The sequence below is a fragment of the Argopecten irradians genome, chromosome 3 (genome assembly GCF_041381155.1).
Source record: "Argopecten irradians isolate NY chromosome 3, Ai_NY, whole genome shotgun sequence".
Lineage (NCBI taxonomy): Eukaryota > Metazoa > Mollusca > Bivalvia > Pectinida > Pectinidae > Argopecten > Argopecten irradians.
This window is the reverse complement of record NC_091136.1, coordinates 13,755,731-13,773,721: the sequence shown is the minus strand read 5'-3', so window position 1 is coordinate 13,773,721 and position 17,991 is coordinate 13,755,731. Positions and strand designations below refer to the sequence as shown.

General features: G+C 33.2%; 1 protein-coding gene across 2 annotated transcripts; it reads left to right on the top strand.

Annotated features, from left to right (window-relative positions):
- The first annotated feature begins 820 nt into the window (after window positions 1-820).
- On the top strand, window positions 821-17,788 carry LOC138317608 (beta-1,3-galactosyltransferase 1-like). 2 transcript variants are annotated; one of them, XM_069259389.1, is made up of 4 exons: window positions 821-933; window positions 4,301-4,462; window positions 5,132-5,180; window positions 12,106-17,788. In XM_069259389.1, the coding sequence occupies exon 4, from the start codon at window positions 13,235-13,237 to the stop codon at window positions 14,417-14,419; it is 1,185 nt and encodes a 394-aa protein (XP_069115490.1). In that variant the 5' UTR covers window positions 821-933; window positions 4,301-4,462; window positions 5,132-5,180; window positions 12,106-13,234; the 3' UTR covers window positions 14,420-17,788. The 2 variants fall into 2 exon arrangements, with proteins under 2 accessions (XP_069115490.1, XP_069115489.1); XM_069259388.1 differs by having other exon boundaries at window positions 5,132-5,191.
- The last annotated feature ends 203 nt before the right edge of the window (window positions 17,789-17,991 follow it).

Here is a 17,991-nt window from a genome sequence, read left to right as displayed (position 1 = left end):
CCGCTTGGCTGTGGTTTTTCTCCGGGTACTCCACCAACAAACCTGGTACGTCCTTACACGACCCTGGCTGTTAATAGGACATTAAACTAATAAAACCCTAAACCCATCATTCCGTGGTTCCGTGACAATTCCTTATTCATTCCATGGTCCGTAATCATTCCTTATGCATCATTATTCCCAGATTTACATTTCTTGGTCCGTAATGTTCGTGATTATTGACCATTCATAATTCATTCTTTGGACTTTGATACAGTTACAAATATAACATTTTATAGTCCGTGATACCTCCTTATACGATAATATCTGGTGGTCATTGATAGTTCTTTATATGGTAATTTCGTGAACAGAAGGCTCTGTGTGCGAAAACAGATATATAGATAGGTAGTTTGATTCGTCAGTTGAAGTACATAACAATAGAATTACTGTACACTGCGGTTGATTGTATCGTTTTGAAGTTGAGTGTCACTCTCTGTAAATGAGCCGATTGCAACAATTCTAATCAATAAATCTAGTCGACAGACGTTTAATGTAAGCAACCATCTAAAACAGTTGCTTACCTAGTACTATTGGTATATCAAAAGTCAGTTGTATCATACTTTTTTTAGCTCCAATGAATATTTCCACAATGACCTGTTATATACGTATGTTTTCAAAATCTACAATGCATGTTTGATTTTGTTTTCATTGTTTTATTGAGTGGTTTGGTAAAAGCTTTAGATGTCATTCTATTTAAACTATGAACGTCTGACAGTCTGTAACAATGGACAATCCTTCTGGTGACTAATATTGTTGGTCTGGAGTCCGGAACTAGTAGCCTCAAGATCTGTTTCCCGATCGAACGCGCCAACTTTTATAAGCGCGCATAGGATGCTGATGATAGATTGATGACATTGATTATCGATCAAGGAGAAGTTGACATGTAGGCTGTTTCAGGTAAGTTCTGGTATGAACTTATGAAGAATATTCAGTGTGTTCTTAAACCACTATAAATTTATTTTTGAATTCGAGATCAATATGCTAATTTGTATGACGTAAAAAGGAGTACGCGATCTGTCTAATTGATCTTCGGTTACAACTTGTACACTCCTCTTTCCATTTCACAATACAAAAAATAACAAATGTTGATGTAAATATGTCTTGCTATGGGCTAAAAAACCAAGGGTATTTGATAGGCCTTACTCACAGTGTAACCGTCGGAATCAAACAGGTCTGAGAATTAATTACAATATATATATAAGGTGGGGTTTGAAAAGGCATAATGGGCTTGACATTATGTTTTCTACTGGGGTATGTTGCAAGGGGACTCTATGCCAAGTTCTTTATTTTATACCTAATTATAACGGTATTTACCACAGGGATCTGAGAATAAAGTTACACTTCATTTAAGCATTAAATTTTCTTCCTATGACATCTATGGTCTATATAAATGCCATAGCTTTGAAGACAATCTTCATAATGCGCGCTGATTGTCTGCAAAGCTCTAGCATCTATATAGACCACAGATACCATATATGAAGATAGTTTAATGCTTATATTTACATTTTATTTTGGGGAATGTGAGACTACCACCTTAATCCACAAAATGGAACAGCCATAATGATCACGTTTTGGGAACAGTTCCATAATGATCACGTTTTGGGTGTCAGTTATACCGTCAAATACTTCACTTTGCCTTGGTCAGTTTATATAGCAGAAATGGCAAGTAACTGTAAATATAAATCCATAGACCATTTTTATGGGTCTAATGGATTAAAAAATCGTCAAAAAACCCCAACCCTTATTGAGCTACTCTGCATTGTACTATACATGTAAAGGGTGGAAAGCTCCTAGACGTCTTAGTGACGACACTTTGTATAGTTGTGTAGGATTTTGAAAGGAAAATTATCACTCTTTCCAAGGACGTATATTATGAAAAGGATAAGTAACACTGGGCTTTGGGGAAGTACAACGCAGGAGCTTTTGTGTTTGTGCACTGACCGTGACGTTGGGCGACGACTGATTTTCCTTCGATATCCCTTTGATGTAGCTGGCGGGTGCGAGGGTTACCGTCTTACAATCTGAAGCGGGCCGTCATTTCATGAGCTGTCGTATTTTTTTAACGAAAATTTAAGACATATCTTCTAAATCTTCCGTCCTTAAAGCAAGTAATAAACGTTGTGAAATTTAATAAGCTTTACATTGGTGTTTCGTTTGATCAGACAAGTATTTGTTGAGAAAAATGGTTTTTATTCCCGGTTCATAGGTGTCTCGCGTGGTGTTTAGTAGTGTAAAGAGACAGCGTTTAAATCCTTGCTCTTTCCAACGTTAGTAACCGTTTTTGTAAAGACGTGTTAAAATGTGATTTTTGTTAGCTGCGAAACTAGGTGGGGTATAAGTTTAAGAATTTGCTAGTTCTTCCTTTTGGATCATAAAAATGATTATTGTTTTTTGTTCACTGTTGTATGAACGACATTTTTGATAAATATTTTAAATGATGCGCGGCGAACAAGTTAAGTTGAAATATCTGTCATACGCCATTGAACAACAAAAAATAACAATTATTACTTACCTTTCGATATGGTTGTCATATAATACCTTTAATCGCAATGAGCTATTTATTTGATTGAATAATGTAACTGCCGATCCCGAATACGCGGGGAACTTCAGGAGCGTAATAAAAAGAGTTATGTCGTCGTCTCTTTATCCTTCTATGAGATAATTCCAACATTTACTTGTTCAGTAATATATTAATTAGATTGGGATCTGTAGGAAGAGATCAATTTGCAAAATTTGAAGTCAGTAAATACACAGTGAATACACACTTAGTGAATACATAGTAAGTGAATACACAGTTAATGAATACACAGTGAAAAACACAGTGAGTGAATACACGGTTAGTAAATACACAGTTAGTGAATACACGGTTAGTAAATACACAGTGAATACACAATAAGTGAATACACAGTTGGTGAATACACAGTTAGCGAATACACGGTTAGTAAATACACAGTTAGTGAATACACAGTTAGTAAATACACAGTTAGTGAATACACAGTTAGTTAATACACGGTAAGTGAATACATAGTTAGTGAATACATAGTAAATGAATATACAGTGAATACACAATTAGTAAATACACCGTTAGTAAATAAACAGTGAATACACAGTAAGTGAATACATAGTAAGTAAATGTACAGGTTATGAATACACGGTAAGTGAATACACAGTTAGTGAATAAACAGTGAATACACAGTTAGTGAATACAAAGTTAGTAAATACACAGTAAGTGAATACACAGTTAGTGAATACACAGTGAATAAACAGTTAATACACAGTTAGTGAATACATAGTGAATGCACTGTTATTGAATACACAATGAATACACAGTTAGTGAGTACACAGTGAACATACAGTTAATGAATAAACAGTAAGTGAATACACAGTTAGTGAATAAACAGTGAATACTTAGTTAGTGAATACACAGGAAGTGAATACACAGTAAATACACAATTAATGAATAAACAGCGAATAAATAGTTAGTGGATACACAGTAAGTGAATAAACAGTAATTGAATACACAGTTAGTGAATACACAGTGAATACACAATAAGTGAATACACAGTTAGTGAATACACAGTTATTGAATAAACAGCGAATACACAGTAAGTGAATAAACAGTAAATACACCGTAACTGAATACACAGTAACTGGATACACGGTGAATACAAAGTTTGTGAATACACTGTGAATATACTTTGAATACACAGTTAGTGAATACACAGTTAGTGAATACACAGTGAATGATCATGAATACACAGTTAATGATTCATCAGTTAATGAATTCGTATGAATCCAGCAGCCAGGTAATATAAATATAAATAGTACGATAAATAAACAATAGAATAAAATTAATAATGTGTGTATTGATTAATAATTAAGTACATGTACGTATACATTATATTACAAAATTTGTTTATCATTATATCGGTACACAATATGAGTTGATATTAGCAGGAATTAAAAAATCTTTTATTTAGTAAGAATGACAGTAATATTACAAAAGTCTCTTTGTATGTACATATGTATTATATATTTAGACACATTATGTTTATTATTATCACGAGAAGTAATTTATAAATGACTACCTTTATTGAGGATGTCAGAAGATATAACCTATTCTATTCTTGATCGAGTATAAGAAATTCTTCTGAGTTCTGTTATTATGACTATGCGAGTCTCCAGGACACACTCGATAATGTTTTAAGACATATGGTGTATAAGTATAACCTACTGTAGTGTCACTATACCCTCTCGTTCTCAGCACAGACTTGGGACCGGGTACCGCGGCTAATGTACAGCTTTATGGTATTGACCAGTCACGCTTCAGTACTCACGTCTATCTACCTGTTTTCCCTGTAAACGTTAACACATTAAGGCACTGGACAGGCGTGGTAGGCGGATGTAAAATACACGACGTAGCCAGGTAGGTGGATATTTTTATGTATTATTCACCTTATAAATTGATCTTATGGTTCTGACGATATCTTAATCTTTTATCCAGAATCTATCCATTTAATATCGCAGTTTTCACCACTGGGATATTATATATATATGATGATTTCCTCTGACCCGACTCAACCTACCGATACCCATGTGGGCCTGTGGCCTAAGTCACGTTCGTTCCTGTGTGTCAGACTGTAAAATTCTGGTTTGATGAATTCAAATCGGAACCTAACAGTCAGAACCGAGAGCCAGAAAAAGACTTTATTATATGCTAACCATTCACTAATTATATAAGTGTCTTACAATCGGATGTCAGGTCTAGAGGAAACTCGGGCTTGCCATATATGTTTCGTTTGTCTGTCGATATATATATCTGTATTTATTATATAATATCACCAGATATATGTACCTGTCAAATCGGCTATCGGGCCTATCCATTTATTCCACAAAATGTCTAAAAGTGATATTGAGACAGAGTTTAAAGAAAACTTATGAAAGTATATCAGAATTGTCTTCGCCATTTGCCGTAACCTAATCTCTGTATGTCGGAGTTACCAGATCGCCGTTATGCATGACAGGACACGATAAACCACCCATTGTGTAAACATTAAACACACTAAGGAAACATTACCTTTTTTATATTTTACAGGTAACGTGTTGTCTGTTGAGATTTCCGTGAAGGACAAATGCAATCCGAGGTACGAATTTGGTGAGTTGAGCTGTTAGAAGTAATTATAATGTTTAAAATGACCATGTTTTAACATTCAATATAACCCTGTTTTAACATTCAATTTAATCCTGTTTTAACATTCAATACAACCCTGTTTTAACATTCACTATAACTCTGTTTGAACATTCAATATAACAATGATTTAACATTCAAAAATTACTGTGTTTTAAAATTCAATATAACACTGTTTTAACATTCAATTTAATCCTGTATTAACATTCAATATATCACTGTTTTAACATTCAATATAAACATGATTTAACATTCAATGTAACCATGTTTTAACATTAAATATAACCGTGAATTAACATTCAATATAGCACTGTTTAAACATTCAATATAGCACTGTTTAAACATTCAATATAACTATGATTTAACATTCAATATAACCATGACTCAACATTCAATATAACCCTGTTTTAACATTCAATACATCACTATTTTAACACTCAATATAACCTGTTTAACACTCAATATAACCCTGTTTTAACATTCAATATAACCCTGTTTTAACATCAATATAACCCTGTTTTAACATTCAATATAACCCTGTTTTAACATCCAATATAACCATAATTTAGCATTCAATATAACCCTGTTTTAACATTCAATATAACACATAATTTAAACATTCAATATAACCCTGTTTTAACATCAATATAACCATAATTTAACATTCAATATAACTCTGTTTTAACATTCAATATAATCTTGTTTTAACATTCAATATAATCCTGTTTTAACATTCAATATAACTCTGTTTTAACATTCAATATAACCCTGTTTTAACATTCAATATAACCCTGTTTTAACATTCAATATAACCATGTTTTAACATTCAATATAACTATGATTTAACATTCAATATAAACCCTGTTTTAACATTCAATATAACCCTGTTTTAACATTCAATATATCCCTATTTTAACAGTCAATATAACCCTGTTTTTAATTAACAGTCAATATAACCCTGTTTTCACAGTCAATATAACCCTGTTTTAACAGTCAATATAACCCTGTTTTAACATTCAATATAACCTGTTTTAACATTCAATATAACCCTGTTTTAACATTCAATATAACCCTGTTTTAACATTAGATATAACCCTGTTTTAACATTCAATATAACCCTGTTTTAACATTCAATATAACCATGTTTTAACATTCAATATAACCCTGTTTTAACATTCAATATAACCCTGTTTTAACATTCAATATAACCCTGTTTTAACATTCAATATAACCCTGTTTTAACATTCAATATAACCCTGTTTTAACATTCAATATAACCCTGTTTTAACATTCAATATAACCCTGTTTTAACATTCAATAATTCCCTGTTTTAACAGTCAATATAACCCTGTTTTTACAGTCAATATAACCCTGTTTTAACAGTCAATATAACCCTGTTTTTTACAAACAATATTAACCCTGTTTTAACAGTCAATATAACCCTGTTTTAACATTCAATATAACCCTGTTTTAACATTCAATATAACCCTGTTTTAACATTCAATATAACCCTGTTTTAACATTCAATATAACCCTGTTTTAACAGTCAATATAACCCTGTTTTAACATTCAATATAACCCTGTTTTAACAGTCAATATAATCCTGTTTTAACATTAATAAACAATATATCCCTGTTTTAACATTCAATATAACCCTGTTTTAACATTCAATATAACCCTGTTTTAACATTCAATATAACCCTGTTTTAACATTCAATATAACCCTGTTTTAACATTCAATATAACCCTGTTTTAACATTCAATATAACCCTGTTTTAACATTCAATATAACCCTGTTTTAACATTCAATATAACCCTGTTTTAACATTCAATATAACCCTGTTTTAACAGTCAATATAACCCTGTTTTAACATTCAATATAACCCTGTTTTAACAGTCAATATAACCCTGTTTTAACATTCAATATAACCCTGTTTTAACATTCAATATAACCCTGTTTTAACATTCAATATAACCCTGTTTTAACAGTCAATATAACCCTGTTTTAACATTCAATATAGCCCTGTTTTCACAGTCAATATAACCCTGTTTTCACAGTCAATATAACCCTGTTTTAACAGTCAATATAACCCTGTTTTAACAGTCAATATAACCCTGTTTTAACATTCAATATAGCCCTGTTTTAACAGTCAATATAACCATGTTTTAACAGTCAATATAACCCTGTTTTAACATTTAATATAACCCTGTTTTCACAGTCAATATAACCCTGTTTTAACAGTCAATATAACCCTGTTTTAACAGTCAATATAGCCCTGTTTTAACATTCAATATAACCCTGTTTTCACAGTCAATATAACCCTGTTTGTGGTCTAATGAACACATACAGGTAAGGTTTATATATAGGTACATATGCATGCCATATGACATGGCCATCGATTCGAATCAGAATAGATTTAACATGTAGTTATAGTGATAATCAATCATAAGTTACAAACAATGATCCCAAAAAGTTTCAATGAACCAATAATTTATTATTTTTTTGTATCAAATGAAAAAGTTAATATTAAATTCCCTATTATCCTTGATATTTATGATAAGGAAATTATAAATTCCAAAGGAGCAAAAGTGTTCTTGGAATTCATGATAGGTAGGTGATGGATTGCTTTTAACATCCAATGATACCATGTTTAAATATTCAATAATACATTGCTTTTAGCATCCAATAGTATTATTGTTAAATATTCAGTAATACATTGCTTTTAACATCCAACAATACCATGATTTAACATTCAATGATACCGTGTTTTAACATTCAATAATTAATTTTCTTTTAGTTTCTGGCTTTATGATTGGCCTATTCATTTTTTTCATTCCACGATGAAAAAAAAATCCGAGAATGGCGCGGAAACCCCACGTTATCGGGACGTCACAATAGAAACATTGACGTTGCGTATTGATTTGGAAAAAAAAATCCCTTGGAGAAAAATCAATGGGATGGTACGTGTAACGCATTTCATTTTATGAAGAAGTCTGGAAAATTAATTATAAGCATTGAAGTCACTATTTTTTAATTTCATCGGGTTATGAAATAAATTTTGTTTGCGTAGCGGATTCTCGCAGTTTGCAAACCAAATTTCTTTCATACTCCGATGAAATTAAGAAATAGTGACTTAAATGCTTAAATGATACCGTGTTTTAACATTCAACCATACCGTATTTAAACATCCAATGATACCGTGTGTTAACATTCAATGATACAGTGTTTTAAAATTCAATGATACCGTGTGTTAACATTCAATGATACCGTGTGTAAACATTCAATGATACCGTGTTTTAACATTCAATGATACCATGTTTTAACATTCAGTGATACCGTGTGTAAAAATTCAATGATACCGTGTTTTAACATTAAATGATACCGTGTGTAAACATTCAATGAAACCGTGTTTTAACATTCAATGATACAGTGTTTTAACATTCAATGATACCGTGTGTTAACATTTAATGATGTCGTGTGTAAACATTCAGTGATACCATGTGTAAACATTCCATGATACCGTGTTGAAGATTATGAATGAATGTATTTGCACAATTTAACATTTCAAGCATAACGATTTCACCAAACAGTGATAGTATTATCTTGTGTAACAATCTTTGTTCATGTTTGACGCAGTACAGATTCGTTATACTACAATAGCATAAACGTTTATAGGTTTTGTGTTACCAAAATGACAAGGGAAGTAATAATTAAGATTAAAAAGAACAGCTGTATCTAATGCGAAGTAAGCCCCTATCTATAACGTATCAAAATCTAACGTGTGGCACTTCCTTGAACGTTACCCCGGGGATCCTTATTGACAAGACGTACCAGTCTTCACCCTCGGGCAAACATTTCTGGGTCAGATGTTAAATCACAGGGTCGCTGTCGGGTCGACTTGGACTAGAAAATTGAAATAGGTATTTTTGTGTAAATAATTCATCATTCTTGCGATAAAAAGATGCAAAGGTGAGCAATCCACCAAAAGATTACTTCCATAATGAAGGTTTACGCTGGGAATTTAACCTAATTACCTACCTATTTTTAACGTTAATGCTGAGTTTAAAAACTATCTGTCATTTGAAAACAATATTTTAAAATGAAATCATCGCATATAGATATGAACATTCCTACAAATAATCAGTTATGTGTTTATAAACATCATAGTAACAAGATTATACAAAATGTACACGTTATGCCGACTAAAATAACCACCTTAAGCCGAAATAACGACCACCTTATTAAAAGCTGATATTTTTCAATTAACTATATATTTGTTTCCTGTCTAACTTCTTTTCATGTATAAACCCCCCTTTTTATAAATAATTAACAATGAATAAATAATTTAAACATTTATCAATAAGGTTTGATATTAGCATTTTGTCTGATTATTTCAGATATTTAATAAGACTTTTGCCCCTATGAAAGTAGGTAATTTGAGCTGTTTTGTTTTCTTAAATAACTAATAAATGATTTTATTTTATCATCTGAAAATTGTGCTTTCATCATCTGAAAGCAATTGAACTTTTTTACCCAACGTTATCCTTTTATATGTTTCTATTTCAAAACAAGTAATAATGTATACAGCATTGTATATTGACTTGAAAGTCCCTTCCGATTTACAAACAGCAGTGCTTTCACTGAACAGTGACAAGTCAAGTTTTATTATCTATATTGGCCCTGATATTGTACACCACATTAGAAATTTGTTGAACAGCTGTACACACTGATGTATTTTACTTTTGATCGAAACGATCAATTCAACTTATATCTACTCCTCAAATCATACCGACTCTCGTTGACCGGCTGTTGTCCCGCCGGGTAAATTCATAAATCCTGCTCCGTGTCGGCTGTGTTATATTTACCTGTTCTGGAAACAACAGGTGCGTGGTTAAAGCCTTAGTTACAGCAAGGTTTTTTATCATATTTAAGAGTTACGTGTTAATTCAAGACTGTTAAACACAGATCCTGTATATGTCCAGTAATATTATATTGATTGTATTTTACGATTGACTACAGCCGTACTGGCTCGTGGTCGCACTCAGCACTTCCACTCAATTTCCTCCTCCAAAATTAGCTCTAAAGGGCTGGCATTGTGAAAGAGGACAGACTTTTTTTAAACGTTTCAGCTTGATTATGATAATGATTCTCATGACGAGATATAATTGGTAACCCCATGACCTTCGTGAGTGTCCTGTTTGTCCACTGTTTTAAAGCTCCGTCCTCATCTGGCCCATCTGTTGTCTCTTACCTGTATGGCAGGTGTTGATGACGTAAATAACGTACATTTACTCTCCCATAACGTGAAATTTTGTTTTCGATTATACAAAATATTCATCGTTGTTTTTCATTGTGGTCTTTACTTCACTTTTTTTTTACTTCATTTATTGTTAAAACGTTAATACACAAACCAATTATTATATCATAAAGTTTGAAATGTGAATACACATTGTATACTCACAGCATTTTATCAACCCCAATAAACACACACAACCAGGTTTGTTGTTTGATCTCACTTCGCTTTGAGAGGAGTAATAGGAATAAGCCGTCAATGGTAGATAGACGGGTAGTGGTATCTGGGTGGTAATTTCCCTCGGTACCGTACGTTATGCTAATGAACAAAGGACAACAAAATTAGCTGATGGAAAGGAAATTGATCGCTGATTTAGCCTTTCCATCAATGGACTAATGATTAGAAAATGTACCCATAAATCAATGGGACATAAGTGAAAGCGAGAGATGATTGCTTTGACGGTTTCCATGGTAACCGGATGTTTTAATAAACTCCTTAAGATTGTTTGTGTATACACGTACTATTATATACAAATTTAAAGAAAAAAGAGTCCTTTATCGTTATGGATGGAGGTAAATATCAAAAGGATGTTACAGCTATGAATACAATATAAAGGGGATGTCCCTCCAATACGGAAAACCGCAATAGAAATGGAAAAAAAGTAATTTGAAAACATAATTTGTTCGACATGAAGCATCTTCAAAGTGATAGACACACGGTTCACTTGCTTCGTTAGGTATGCTCTGAAGGAACCTTGTTAACGCATTGAATTAAACAGGTAATATTTCTGATGAAAGTAGAGTTATTCACCATTTTCTATTCATAGGTAACAGCAAATGCAATATTGGTGGATCCGGGCGGTCAGATTCTATTTGATAAAAGAAATTAGTTTCTATACGAATGCATTTGGATAGGTGCTTTATTGGCTCTCTTGTTGTCTAATCCAGTTGATCTGTCTGATACACCTGGCGTGTACGTACACAAACACTGTGATTATGTCAATAGATTTATTCATTGAACTGTGTTGCTCGAAAATATTTCCTCGTACCAATATGTATAATTTAGTTTGGTCGGCTTGAATATCGTGATTTTCATGGTCAGGGATATCTATTTCCTGTAAAATCACCAAAGTTAATCATAAGGATGTTTTGTTATTTTTGTATTATAATACACTGTCTTCTTTCACCGGCACACACAAAATAAGATATGTCGAAAAGGCGCATAAGATGTGTTAGTTATCAGTGACATTTACTGAAATAATTATTTACTTGTTATACACTGCAACTTCAATACATACTGTAAACATCAATGTTGTAAACACGTCTTTAATGTTTAGTTGTCATTTCAACGACAGAAAATGTTACATTTAAACTAGGATTTATATTAATTAAATCTAATATCGAATTTATACCCGAAATGTCCGAAAACCATTTTGTTTACATTAAGTAACTAAACCTAATGAACAGTAAACTTATATTTGGTCATTGTGATTTTCTCCTTAAAACGTGTTTGAGGTGAACTTTTCATTTAATTTGTAATTCAGCTTTAACACATGTCCATAAAACCGGATTGCTGTGTATTTTTCAGGTTTGGCCTCGACTGTGTGTACGGGAGACGTTAGTGAGCCTAGTGTTTTACCGAATGTGGTCCTGGTCACGGTACAATCAATGTCATTCTAGCGTGCTGTCCTTATTATAGTAATATTGATTGAATACCTGGAGACAGAAGAACCAATCACTGGTCCCGAGTATACACACGTTCTGTCGCACATATCACCAGGTATAAATAATACATGTGCTATGGTGGATGTGTTTCTCAGAGAGGTTCAGAATACACATGAAGACGAAAAGGAATCCGGGTAAAACACGGAAATACAACGGATGTACGCATGCTTAGTAGGATTCAGAATACACCTGACAACATAAAGACACTTTTCAGTTTACTAGGCATAACTTTCACTTGGACGATGTATTGGTAAAAAGGACATCAGGTAAAACATTGGACATTGTAAGAAGACACCGGATACGTTCAGTAGGTCTCGGAATGAACAGGAAAACTTGAATATGATTTGGAGTTTACAAGTATCAAGGGACTGAGACTGACATCGTTATAAACCCAGTGCCACCATCACCTGCCGTCCAGAGTAGAGTGCGTGAGTAATAGCATCAGCAGTTATACAGTGTTTACCCAGTAAACTGACACACCTGCGCACGTGACATACATACAGGTACTACTATATGTGTTATTAAACCCTGTGGTGTTTGTAAGGAGGGTTTAAAATCCATGTTCTGGTGACTGGAATACCATATCGATCTGACCGAGAGTACACTTACCGTTTCAACTGTCTCCAACAGGCTTATCGATTGTAAAAGTGCCAATTGATTGACGATGCAGCATATTTCCATTAAAAGAAGTATCAACAATCGGATGTATTGAATTAACAACATTGTAACTTTGCATGTTATTAATGTGAACGTTATTCATATTTATGTTAAAGTTCAGCCTAAGCACGGATATGTGATGTTTGTAGATCTACGGTCTAACAACTTCTCGCAGATCTGATGTCTCTATGTAAAGTTTCTGTAGAAGTGTGATATATTATGACGTTCTGTTGACATTTTTATCGCCATTGGAGTGAAGAGTTAACACTCTTGAAAAGTAGAGTTACTGCCCTTGAAGTGCGGTTACAATAGGAAATCCGTGCTATTGAAAGACTATGCCTTGTATGACCGCTTGCTCCGTTTCCGTTATGAATGACTCGGGCAAGAAAAGCACTCGAACATGCACGACTAGGACGTTGCTTTGTTCCTTCATAGTGCTGTGTCTGTTGATGTTTGGTAGTGTCCTTTTGTATTGGTACCACGTCAACGAAATCTTTACACTCTCCGCGAAACTCACTGATAATGTGAAAGAATTCTATGAAAAGGACGCCAAAGAGTTACTTAAGGCTCTTAGTTTAACAGATTTTAACTTACCGAAAACGACAACGGACACGGAACGCAGATTGGTTCTCACGAACAACACAGTGAAGACACAGAAAGTAACGCCAAAGCCGTCGTTAGATCGTCCAGATAGTTGTGAAAGTTGTTTCAGGCACGATTTCAACTACAGATTAGCCAATGACGAAATCTGCCTTCGTAAAAATGAATCCCAAAGCATAGATGTTGTTGTATTGATATTTACCATCCACAAGAACAGACTACAGAGAGATACGATACGAAAGACATGGCTAACGTACGCCAAAAATAATTCGGCTGATTCAAATGTACGTTATGCTTTCCTGCTTGGAGCCCCGTCAGATCCGGCAATGGATATCAAAGTGAAAGAAGAATTCGATATATTCAAAGACATTCTTCAAGAAGATTTCAAGGATGCTTACAGCAATCTAACATACAAAACAATGATGGCTTTTAAATGGGCTAGCACCAAATGTAAGCACGCCAAATTCGTAATGAAAACAGATGACGACATGTATGTAAACATTCCTAACATTCTTAGAACACTGCAGGCAAACAAAGATAAACTACAAACACAAGTGGGCGGGGCATGCCACAAAAAAGCACAACCAATTCGTGACTCGCGATCAAAATGGTACGCTTCTAAAAGGAGTTTTCCTGGAAGTCATTACCCGGGCTTTTGTTCTGGGACCGGGTACGTTACTAGTATGAACGTAGCGACCAAAGTGTTTGAAGTGTCTCGACAGGTACCGTTTTTCCATCTCGAGGACGTTTATGTCGCTCTCTGTATCAAAAAACTGGGTTACTCCTTATTGGCTATCCCAGGATTCAATGCAGGTAGATTCAGAGCTGATCCCTGTATTTACCATGGTAACACTATGATGACGTCACACCAAGTACCACCAAGCATGATGAATCAGATGTGGTTTGGGAAGTGTCCTTAAGTTATCTTTATTTATCGTTTCTATTTGCTTAAAACAAATTCCAAATAGTGCCTACTGAAACCCGTCTTAATTATATAGCATTCATTTCTAACGCATTACAGTCCGTATCAGATTTCTGTGAAAGGTTAGATAAGAAATTTTTATGTTTTTGTCCACATTTCCTGCACATTACACATTTAACAATGTTTGATATTGGCTAATTAAATGATATCATTTTCTGGTATTCAGGTTGCAAATGTAATCAGATTGTTTTCTTCAGTTTAAAATGGTACTAACGTTAGATATTAATTTATCAATTACAGCACATGATTCTAACAAAGATAAATGCATGTATTATATATTTTCAATTTTATAAGACATTAGGAATGATAAGACGAAATATACAATTTCCATTGTAATTAGATACACATGAAGTTAGTGTTAAGATTAATCAATTTGGCTAGAGCTAGATACATATTGATGAATCATTTTACTAGCAGCAATGTAACATGTCATTAGTTTTATATATAATGAAACAGTAAAATACTGATTATTTATATAATGTCGGAGGATACAATCCTCTTTTCCTCGGATACTCTCACATTCCTTCTAACAGGCGAGATCTTAATCATGACACAAGAATGCTCAGTTACATTTTATTATTGAACTCCAGCTATATGCAATATTGTTATTAATACGTTGTAATTCTTTTGTATTTGTTGTTATTGAGTTGTTGAGAACATACGTTTCCGTTAAGGATGTAATGGCTTATCTCGTTTATATTGTACATAATACAAGCGGATACGTCTGGCGTGTTAGAAGTTGTTAATGTACAGATGATATACCTAAACAAGTGTTATAAACAATTAAAACAGTGTATTGTGTTGATTCATACCGTAAATACACATAGTTATATGAATACATTTCCATTGTTATATATTGATATGAAGAAAATGGTTTAAAAAGCCAACTTATTATGTTTCCTGTCTCGACTTTTGTTTGCTCAATACTAAGATGTTTTAGAAATGCCTGATTAACTTCACTGGTAAAGTGATTATCTGCTTTGATTTTTTTCGTCTTGTTCTGTTATTATTTTATCCCTATTGTTAAAAAGGCGAGAGAACGTTTTAATAACTGATAAATTATCAAAGACAAACTTAACATATTTAATATATAAAATGGTCAGCGATGTGTGACGAGATTGTTCCACTTACATAAAATGTTAACATCCACCACAAAGCCATGATCGATATCCATAGCGCTATTAAGAGTACCGATACTACTATCGATTGCTTCGTGGAAGTTTTAATGTCCGGACTGATTTCATTACAGCTATTGACGACTCTCTATCAATCGTAACTGTTAATGTCACACCTACACAAATAAAACGTAAAAAGAAGCTAGAAATGGCAGTACACGTAAATTAAGGAAATATAACATATGTAGTATGTACCGTCTAACCCACTGAATACAAACTCTGATAGTACAAACTGTTTCAAACCACATAATGCGAAGTGCCAAAACTAAAGTTGGCGAATTGTGACCTAGGTTTTTATTTTTTTTTTATTTTTCTTATAATCGATCACTGCCATGTGTTGACACACGTACTGCTATTATGCACATACAGCGAGTATTTCACATACAATTTCAATAAAAAATGGCATATCTCTGTTCAAAAACTCACTTTGTTTTTGTTCTGTGTTTGTTGTACTAATATTAAACCACTTATTACGAAACCAACATATTACGAAAGGATTTGAAGGGTCCCCAGGAAATTCTTATAATAATATTTGAAATTGAATAAAGTACATCCGGAATGATCTCATCTAGATGACACACCTACAAAAATGTACATACATCGACATCAACCATCATGTTTTAATCCATTAAAAACATTACAAATCTTGTATATAATTTCAAATTATCCAATTCAATCACTTTTCTTGAGAATTAACTTTTAAATCTGGGAGTATTGGTAGTATAATGTACAAGACGTTTAAATCTGAGAGTAATGGTAGTATAATATACAAGAACGTTTAAATCTGTGAGTAATGGTAGTATAATGTACAAGAACGTTTAAATCTGGGAGTATTGGTAGTATAATGTACAAGAACGTTTAAATCTGGGAGTATTGGTAGTATAATGTACAAGAACGTTTAAATCTGGGAGTATTGGTAGTATAATGTACAAGAACGTTTAAATCTGGGAGTATTGGTAGTATAATGTACAAGAACGTTTAAATCTGGGAGTATTGGTAGTATAATGTACAAGAACGTTTAAATCTGGGAGTATTGGTAGTATAATGTACAAGAACGTTTAAATCTGGGAGTATTGGTAGTATAATGTACAAGAACGTTTAAATCTGGGAGTATTGGTAGTATAATGTACAAGAACGTTTAAATCTGGGAGTATTGGTAGTATAATGTACAAGAACGTTTAAATCTGGGAGTATTGGTAGTATAATATACAAGAACGTTTAAATCTGGGAGTATTGGTAGTATAATGTACAAGAACGTTTAAATCTGGGAGTATTGGTAGTATAATGTACAAGAACGTTTAAATCTGGGAGTATTGGTAGTATAATGTACAAGAACGTTTAAATCTGGGAGTATTGGTAGTATAATGTACAAGAACGTTTAAATCTGGGAGTAATGGTAGTATAATGTACAAGAACGTTTAAATCTGGGAGTATTGGTAGTATAATGTACAAGAACGTTTAAATCTGGGAGTATTGGTAGTATAATGTACAAGAACGTTTAAATCTGGGAGTATTGGTAGTATAATGTACAAGAACGTTTAAATCTGGGAGTATTGGTAGTATAATGTACAAGAACGTTTAAATCTGGGAGTATTGGTAGTATAATATACAAGAACGTTTAAATCTGGGAGTATTGGTAGTATAATGTACAAGAACGTTTAAATCTGGGAGTTAATTTAGTAGTATAATGTACAAGAATCAATCTGATTAAAATACAGATCCTTATTATCACTACGTTTGATAAGAGGATCTGAGAAAATCCCATTAGGGGTCATGTCCAGGTGACCTTTGAAAATGGCCAATCAAATGGCTACTTGCAAAATTTTGACAGTGAATTTCAGTGGACGAAATTGTTTGAAAAACCTGTCAGAATTATTTTGGTTTACGTAGCCATCTCGCCCAAAGAGCACAACAAAGCTTATTGTGTATGTTTATTGGGACGAAATATCGCTTCCAATTGATGTAGGAAGGTGTAGAAAATGGATTTGGTGTGAATTCCACGTGGTATAAAGGTCATCTGGACGTGACCCCCTATGGGATTATGTCAGATCCTTCATTTAACGGAGTGGTTATAAGGATCTGTATTTTAATCAGATTGTACAAGAATGTAGGATGATTTGTACGGTATATTACAGAAAAGGATCAGTATGATTTTTTGTGTATTTTGATAAATGATATAAACTCACGGAATGAAATCTTTGGTCAAGTATTAAATTAATAGATGGTAAGGTATGATGTAGATATATTTACTATTATATTGAATAGTTGCATAGAACAAAAACTACAGGCATCGTGAAATATTAATTTATCTCATTTTATTTTTTCTTCACTGAAA

What these genes read in the sequence shown, in the direction of transcription:
- LOC138317608 (XM_069259389.1), top strand. Translation starts at nt 13,235, where the DNA reads ATGCCTTGTATGACCGCTTGCTCCGTTTCCGTTATGAATGACTCGGGC.